This window comes from Microtus pennsylvanicus, chromosome 1 (genome assembly GCF_037038515.1).
Source record: "Microtus pennsylvanicus isolate mMicPen1 chromosome 1, mMicPen1.hap1, whole genome shotgun sequence".
Classification (NCBI taxonomy): Eukaryota; Metazoa; Chordata; class Mammalia; order Rodentia; family Cricetidae; genus Microtus; species Microtus pennsylvanicus.
This window is the reverse complement of record NC_134579.1, coordinates 200,508,358-200,517,847: the sequence shown is the minus strand read 5'-3', so window position 1 is coordinate 200,517,847 and position 9,490 is coordinate 200,508,358. Positions and strand designations below refer to the sequence as shown.

The 9,490-nt window shown below is 37.1% G+C and overlaps 1 protein-coding gene across 2 annotated transcripts in view; it reads left to right on the top strand.

The window, feature by feature from the left end:
• The window catches only part of Epm2a (EPM2A glucan phosphatase, laforin), a 106,465-nt gene that overhangs the window by 45,638 nt on the left and 51,337 nt on the right, over positions 1 to 9,490 (top strand). For both annotated transcript variants that reach the window (XM_075948933.1, XM_075948923.1), the window contains exon 2: positions 648 to 822. In XM_075948933.1, coding sequence (XP_075805048.1) covers positions 648 to 822 — 175 coding nt within the window. The remainder of the gene's footprint in view (positions 1 to 647; positions 823 to 9,490) is intronic.

Genomic DNA, 9,490 nt, shown 5'->3' with positions numbered 1-9,490 from the left:
TTGTGCATATGAAGGGGGCATGGATTAGCAGGAGGGCATCAGCCCCTAAAAGAGAGGGTCCAGTGGGAGTCAGTTTAATAATCCACAAGTTTAGAAGTTCAGCAGGCTTAGGTAAGCTAATTAACCTCTGCGAGACTTAGTTTCCTCATCTATAGGAAACACTAATCCACATTTTGCCTGTGAATTAAATTGCCTGTGATCATTTATTTTACTATTTATTTATGTGTTCACTTCTGTATTTACTATTTGCATTGGCACTAAGATACTTTATTTCTGACCTGGATAGTTCATTTGCATACCATAAAGATAACAAGGAATTCAGGCATATTAATGACTATTAAACCGTTTCAAATAGTTATTGGGCTATAAAATGAGCCACAGCTTGTTGTAGGGCACTGTGTGGGTCAATGGAGTCTGAAAGAGTTAGTAAGCAGCTTTTTATTAAAACTCATGTACTCAGAGGGAACACAGACACTAAGATTTTCATAAGGCATTTTACAAGTGCCCACTTTGACTCTAGTCTGTTTCGTTTTGCAACTAAACTACTTTATGTTTATTTTTGTCTTACGATTAATTTTGTCCCAGTCATTTCAAGGTTGCCTAAGCAAAGCACTGACTTAATTGCTGTGTGTTACTTCTTGTTCTAGGAAACGGACCTCACCATGACCGTTGCTGTACATATAATGAAAACAACTTGGTGGACGGTGTTTACTGTCTCCCAGTAGGACATTGGATTGAGGCCACCGGGCACACCAACGAAATCAAGCACACAACAGACTTCTATTTTAATATCGCAGGCCACCAAGCCATGCATTATTCAAGGTAAAAATAGTGCCATGTTTATAAACTTCAAAGTAGGACGAGAGGTAGTGTTAGGACAATGGAAATATTTACTGAGTTCAAAACTGCAGTGCTTCGGCCAGATAAATTACAGTGTGTCAGTACACGAGCTCTTTAGTTCTCCGTGTGAAAGATTGCTATAGAATTCTTTATTTCATGTCTGTGCAGCTCTCAGCATATTTAGACAGAATAGTGGTTAACCGATTTACTGATTCAATGGCTTGAATACAAAGATTGCTCTACTATACCCCAGGTCACTTTGTATCCTTTATATTACTTTATACAGGAGGGAGACAAATGTTTGTGGTCTCCTTATATAAATTTTCTCAAATATAACATATAAATAGATTGTTATTTGCTTATCATTCATTAATTTTTTATGTGTTTGTTCACTTAAATTTTGTAATAGCAATGCATTCCGTGACAACAATGCAGCCATCAAAGAGGCTGGTCAATGGCTCATTACATTTTCCTTCATTGTCACTCATCAGGTGATTATGTTAAACCACTCTATGCATAGCCTTTATTTGTTAATGTATTTATTTTCTTCTGTTGCAAGTGTGAATTTTAACCATCATTGTTCCTGTCCCTTACTCTAATCTCTATCACACAGATTTAAAACATTCTGCTTTTTACCTTCATCAAAATTGTATTCTGTGATCTATCAGTTCTTGCCTATGCTTTGTCATTTCCTACGTTATGAGAGCATATTAGGTTTTGGGCCTTTATTTTTTCCAAATCTGCTTCCTGTGATTCACTGTAATTATTTTTGCATTTTAACACATATATAGAACCTATATTTAACATAGCAAATATGTCTTTCATATTTTAATTGCTTATAATGTAAAATCAATCTTCAAATCTTGTATATTGTTTACTTTTGAATGTGCAATGCTTATACCAATAGACAGGAGGCATCAGTGTGTTCTTTTAAAAAATTTTCAAAGTTATACTTTATGTGTATGAGTGTTTAGCTTGCATGTGTACATGGGTACTGCATGTGTGCACATGCCTGAGGAGGCCAGAAAAGAGAATTGCATTTCTGGACTGGAGTTACAGACAGTTGTGAGTTGCCATGTGGGTGCTGAGAATCAAACTTGGGTCTACTGGAAGAGCATCCAGTCCTCTTAACCATGGGGCCATCTTTCCAGTTTATTTCAGTGTGTTCTTCATAAGTGTATTGCTTTTGATAAGAGCTCTTGAGAGAAAGGAACTAGGCAAAGATGGCAAATTCTTCAAAATGTGAGAATATATTCTTTTTAAACATTGTAGCATTAATTTTAATTGTTTTTTAATAAAAACCTGGAGTCAGATATTAGGGGGCAAAAACTGAGAAATTAGAGAAGCAGTACAGCCAGCCAATGCTTAGATGGAAGGGGCAATCCTGTCCTCAGGCTGTCTCCACTGATTGCTCCTCAGATTGAGGGTTTCCTTAGATTCCATGTGAACTCCTGTCTCCTCCCACCTGATATTCCTGTCTCCACTCAGCCCCTTCACTCCTGTTTCCACCGCCCTAGTGCTGGGATTAAAGGCAAGGGATCCCAAGGGCTAGGATCACCTTTTGTGTGTGCTCTGTTCCTCTTTTAGACTGGATCAATTTCTTGTAGCCAAGGGTAGCCTTGAAGTAGCAGAGATCCCTCTGCCTCTGTCTCCTAAATCCTGGGATTAAGGGTGTGTGCCACCACTGCCTGGCCTCCAGTGGTTTAGCTCTGTCCTCTGATCTTCAGGCAAGCTTTATTTGTTAAAACACAAACAAAATATCACCAGGAAACATACCAAATCCTTCCAAATTCACATGTCCATACATCGTAGACATCAGGGAAAGCAGGCAGCACAGCGAGGGTGAGAAGCAGCGTGTGTTGTGCTGATCTAAGCCCTCGTGAGGATGTGTTTGTGGGTCATCTCTCATCTGTCCTGAACAAAACTCCCTAAGCCCTCCAAAGGGCCATGCCCTGGGCTTGAGAGACTTCCTTCTTCGACGTGATTACCTCACCACCCTTACTGCCTTTGATGGCTGTCACCAAAGAGTCTTCCTAGGTGCACCTTGCAGCCATTCGATTCACATTCCATTCTTAAATCCCATAGTCATCACCTGTTGGTTTTATTGCTTTATATTCTGGAAACTTTCTCAGTATTTCCCCCCCAAATAAAAGATATAATATTTGTTCTTAATTTGGGGAATTTTAATCTTACTGTGACTTTTGTTTGTTCTAGTTTATGAATAGATGTATTCATGAATCTTTTTTACAGTACTTACAATACTGTAAAAAGTTCTTCTTTCAAGATGATCTCGTTCCCCACCAGTTAATTTTTCTTTTTATTTAAATATTTCTCTTTCATAGTTTAGAAATGGCTAGTGATTCTTACTTGCTCATTTTTATTACATGGAACTCGGTTGGTTATCACGTGTAGTTGATATGAGCTTCTACAACGATTGGCTTTTGTATCTGAGAGTGTTGGCCGAATGCCCGACATGAGCAGGATTTGTTTCTCTCCACCCAAGTGTGTCTCTTGTTCTTTGAGTCTTCACTCTTCTGAGATTATCACCCTTCTTCAGCTCCACAGACAGTAACCAAGCTGTACATGAGGTGGGGAGAAAGGATGGTTCATGTATTCAACGTTAGATGAAAGGTAGAATTTATCTTCCTTAAGGCAACTTGGGTTTACACCCAAATCTATCTTACTGAATTCTTAGGTGATTAATCTGCTGTTACACGTCATAACCTGTAAAAATGCATTTATAGTTTGTATTATCCTCCAGTGTTTTTCATTGTTAAGTGTCAAAACCAAACTAAGTTGAATATCGGGTGTGATTGTTTTTGTTTTTCAAATGTGGGGCTTGTGAGGTGGCTCATTGGATAAAGACATCTGCTGTCAATCCTAGCAACTTATGTTTAATTCCCAGGACCCACATGTGGAAGGAAAAAAAACAGATCCTGAAAATTCTGACCTTTCTACATGGGTTCCAATGGGTACTACGTGTGCAATGTGCATGTGTTTGTGTGTGTACACACATATATGAATACACAAAAAAGAGAATAATTAACAAAATGTGAAGGCAAAGAAATATGTATTTAACTATCAGCATTCTATTTCCATATATATATGTATGTATGTGTATACATGCATATTTATATACACACATATATCTGTGTGTATATGTATATAAACATGTGCATATGTATATATCTATATATGTCTGTATGTATATATCTGTGCATATGTATATGTATACATCTTTGTATATATATGTATATCTGTATATATCTGTGTGTATATGTATATACATATATCTGTGCATATATTCTCTCTGTATATATATCTGTATGTATATGTATACATCTGTATATATGTATATATCTGTGTGTCGACATATGAGTATATGCATATATACATATATTTATATATCTGTATGTGCACATATAAACATATATGTATATATCTGTATGTATATGCATATATCTGTGTATATGTATATATATCTGTGTGTATATGTATATATTCCTTCAAGTCCTGAGCACTTTCAATTGACTCATTGCCACATACTTATTATACACACAGTATTTGAAAGCGACTGTAACTTCCCAAAAGAGGCAACAATTTTGAATGAAGGAGAAATATTTTCAAATATGTTCATATATTTTAGTTTAATTGACATTGGATATTCCAAATACAACATATCTTCATTTTAAACTAGAAAGATAAAAACATGCATTTAGTTTAAATGAAATGTTATTTATGTTTCCTTATTAATTTGAAAACACCTGATTGATATGTTTGTCACATTCATCTGAGTATAATGTGTAAATTTATTTTAGCTTTTAAAGCAGATCTACTCATTATAGGTAATATTCTTGATCACATATAATAATATACACCTTAAAACTTATTTAAGAGGATACACACAGATTATTATATTGAATATGGGAAGAGAGTTATGCTCAGAATTCCTTTACGATTAAAGTAAATTATATTAAAATGAGGTGTCAGAATCTATTACAGGATTAGTGTTCCAAGAATACAAACACCTAACCCTTAAACTATATGTCATAGGGTATATGGAAAGTGTGTTTATTTAGTCAGAGCTCCGACATAGCCCGTGCTGAATGCTAGGCTGTCAGAGGCCTCTGCTCTGGACTCGTTATATCCTCAAAGAAGACAGACATATACATATCTATAATGTAGAGGAATTATCATTGAAATGAAATTTAATGTGTAGCTTAGCGAAATTTTAGTTCAAAGAAAGCTCTGTGAGGAAGATGTAAGTGGGAATATAGGGGGTGATTTTTTTCCCCAGGGGGCATCTGGAGAATATAGGTCCAGTTACGGAGAGTGGCCAGTGTGGGTGAACAGAGAAATGACGGCAGAATTGAAATGACCAAAGAGTTTTGTAAATCCAAGTTGCTTTGGAGGGCAAAAGAGGGATGTTTACTACTTAGCCTGGATAACAAGTATAAAATTGCACTGTGCCAGTAACAATGGGAAACAAGGCAGCTGTTAGGCATTTTCCTTAGAAAAGAACCTCCTGGCCCCTCTGTCTTCAAGAGTCAGAGATTTTTAATTATCAATATTATATTTCTATGTTCAGGCTATATATGGGAAGCTACACCTCCCTCAAGAGTAAGAGATTTTTAATTATTAGTATTATATTTCCATGTTCAGGCTATACAAGGGAAACTACACCTCCCTCTTCAATAGAACTTTTTTCATGCATTAAAGACACAGATAACTAACTTAATGAAACATTAGTGGTAAAGGGCTATAATTTCTGTTTCTTGAAAAGGTTTATTGCTAATTGAACACACTTCAAGAGACATAAATTAGGCTTAATGAACACAACACTTTAGACTCTTGACATGTTACAATTTAGAAAATGAATTGTAAAAGCCTTCTTATACTTTACAGACTTTGCTTCATAAAAGAAAAAATGCGTAGTTATTTATAAGACAGTTATTTTTAAACAGCACAGCACAGTGACTTTGTATACTTTAAGATACCGTGTTATTTGGCATTTTTTTAAATGATGAGATTAATTATTCTGTGGAGGAAGTAAAGATCAACTTGCATTCTGCTCTTAGTTTTCTGTTTTCACCTGGGTAGCCTCGGGACAATCCTTGTAGGAGCTCTGCTAGCATCACTTTCCCAATGTGCAAAGTGAGATGTGGATCTGTATGACTGCTAAAGGCAGCTCTAGAAATGGATTAACGTTAACGATGTAAGAGGGAAGGCCTACGTAACATTTTGTCAACCTGTTATGCTCACCTAAAGTGTCACGTCAGCTTTTCCAGTTTCAGATCCAGGGACCAAATGCTCCAACTCCAAATGATACTTTTTTTCACTTGTGTGACCCTAGGCACCCATTCAGTTCAAGTCTATAGAAGCCATGTTTATAAATACACATCTTAAAGCCAGCATATAGTTGTCTTTAGTAATTATGTAAGTACATATAACATTTTTTATATTACTCATGTTTATAATTAAACTTTGGTAAGAATTTGTTTTTGGGGATAAATAGAAATGATCCACAAAATTATGTTTCACTAGCAGCTTGCATTGCCCTTAATCTGTATTTCAAAAGCAAAATATTATTGGTTAAAGGAGGACAACCAGTTTCAACTGGTATTTATATCACGTCAAATGATTTGAGATTCTTTAAACCTTAAAATGAGATTACAGTTGTCCATAGTTGAAGGAAGGGGAAACAGCCTGCTTCCTCGGACTAGGGAAGGGTTTCTACTGAGTTTTAACTAGGTGTGTGGGACTCCTTTGAGGATTTCCTTTTGCTGTTCATGGTGCTGTCCATATTTTATATGGCCAGTTATTGACAGTTGTCCTTTCAGGTTTGAGACTATATTTTATGTAAGTAAGATGTTTCACACTACAAAGGCAGCTATGCTGGGATGACATATTTACACCATCATACGAAAGAAGACATATTAATGATATAAGGCCCCAGATTGGAGTCACCTATCACTCAAGTGTGTGAAGACGTCAGTTTTTGCTGATAGAGCTGATGAGGCCCCAGTGTGGTTATAAAAGAGGCAGCTGGATTCGGTGCTGTCTTCTACATTATCCACAACACTGGCATTTAAATTATGATTTCGTATTGTCTTCAAATGTCTCTATCAGTGGTGAATGCAAGGAGACTGAATGGAAACGCGTGGCTGTCAGGTCTGAGGTCATGGCTATAAGAACGATAGTGAGTAGAGGATTCTTTTATAATAATGGAGCAAGGTTCATGTGGTTCACGAGGCACTTGGGTAAAGTGTGGGAGTCTGGCTGTCACCTGTGAACTTTATCACAAAAGAGGGAGCAGCGAGATGAGGGTATATGCAGCAAGAGAAGATGGCCCCAAATGATCTATTGTAGAACAACTTCGTGCTAATGAAAATGATCCTATAGGATGGGATAAAAGTGATTAACTGGAGAAAGGGGATGAGAAACAGATGTAGCGACAGTGGATAGGCTCCAGAAGATCAGAGGATTTCTCTGTGATCATAGAGGGAGTTTGGGCGTGGATGCAGTAGGTTGCTGTAGTAGTGAGAACATGTAGAAGTTCATGTTTTGATCACTTCCTACTTTCTCAGTGAAACCTGAAGCACAGTTGGAGTGAGAGAAGTGGAGAAGAGAAGAGAAGGGGTGAGAAGAGACCTTAGGTGAACATATATAGACCAAGGACCAATGGAAGGTACACGAATGATTCCTGAATTTAAGTTTTACAAGATTCTTCCAATTTCAATATCACAGTGTCTATGACAACCAAGGAAGTATTATTTTCTCCAATTAAATGAGCGCAGAAGGCAGAGTGAATATTTTTGATGAGCTGAGCTAGCCTTTGTTCTAGAATTTTCTGTGTGACTCCAGATAGATCACAAAGAAATCTCAGTAACATCTCATAATGCTGTGGTAAGGTAGGAACTTTGTAGTATTTTGTTGTTGTTTTTAACAGGATAGAGTTAAATTGTGTTGTGTTGACCATGGCAGGTTCACTTCAGAAAGCCAAGTGATCTCTGCTTATGTTAGGAAAGAACAAGTCGGATAATGTTTTGATCTTGTTTTTATAGGATTGGTTTATTTAAATCACTTTGACAGTTATTGAAAATAGCCATTTAAACTGGTTTAAAATAACTGATTTCCTGCTTCCAGTCTTCTCTGGGTGAACAGAATGGGAAGATTATCAAATTAATGGAGATTAATAAAAGACAACAAACATATTTGCACTTCTTTCTTCATGTGAGATTGGCTTGTCCTGGCTATTTAGGTATCACAAATGCCTTGTTGCAACTTTTTACTTCACTGATAGTTAATTTTGAAAAGATAAATTTTTGTTTTTATATTTTTATGTTATAAAATATTTATCCATCCTTTTCTCAAGATCTTAAAGCTTTTCTCTTTAAATGACATATAGACTTCTTGATAAATGAATTAATTGTGATAGAAATATTAGCTTAATTGATCAGCAGGTATGGAAATTTGTAGCTACAAATATTCTCCATTCCGCTGGTCCCCCTGGAGAGGTTTCTCTCTGTTCACCAGGTTCTGCTCCCTAGCTCTTGTAGCCACTTGTGAATAGCCACTCATGAAGTAGCCACTCAGAGGCTTAATATTAATTACATATTCTTTGGTCTATTAGTTTAGGCTTCTTATTAACTAACTCTTAATCTTAAATTAACCCATTTCCATTATTTTGTATTTTACCATGAGGCTCATAATGTGTTACCTCTTGCTTTTTTTGGGAAGCTCCATGGCGTCTTGAGTAGATTAGGGGGTACAATGTTTTGGGAGGAAAAGGCAGAGCAAATCTGCAAAGGGATGGAGACGTTAGGCCAGAGGGTACCGCCAAGAAATTACCTGAAGGCAAATAACCAATGGCATCAATAACTCCCATGATCCTCGTCATTCCCTGAGCTCCTGCTCCAGGCTGTGGGCCAAACTGTCTCCAGAAATCAGCTGAAGAGCTTCTTGCTCTGTCTGACATGACATGTTCCAGTCAGTAGAGTTCCCAGTAGGCATTGCCAATCTGGACACTAACCTGGCCAACGTGGTCGGAGATGCAGTCACACATGGTAGCTATGGGTTAGAACATGAGGGTGACAGTTGCTAGTGAGTGAGACCCAGTGAGTAGAAAGAAACTGGTCCATGAGGACCAGTGAAATGGAGAATATTTGTAGCTTCAGATATTGCTGAAAGTATGAATATTACCAAAAATATGTTTTATATATATATACACAGATACATGTATGCTCTTACACACACACACACATACACACACACACACACACAGTATCTATTTATCTGGAGTCTTAACTGCGTAAGTATTGTTTTCTGCCTAAATACACATACATGAAACAGAGGAGTTGGGGTAGGGCCCTGCAATCCAGACTGAAAGTAGAGGGTCCTTCTTTGGCAGAGGCCGCTTGTTTGTTCCCAGCTGCCCAGACTTGAAATAACTCAGAAACTATATTATTTAAATCTCTGCTTGGCCAATCTCTTTAAGCACATTGCTAGCTAGCTCTTATATTTTTAGTTAACCCATTTCTATTAATCTGTGTATCGCCATGTGGCTGTGGCTTACTGGCAAGGTTCCATCCGGTGTCTGTCTCTGGTGGTACTACACGGCTTCTCGTGACTCCTCTATCTTTCTCTCAGC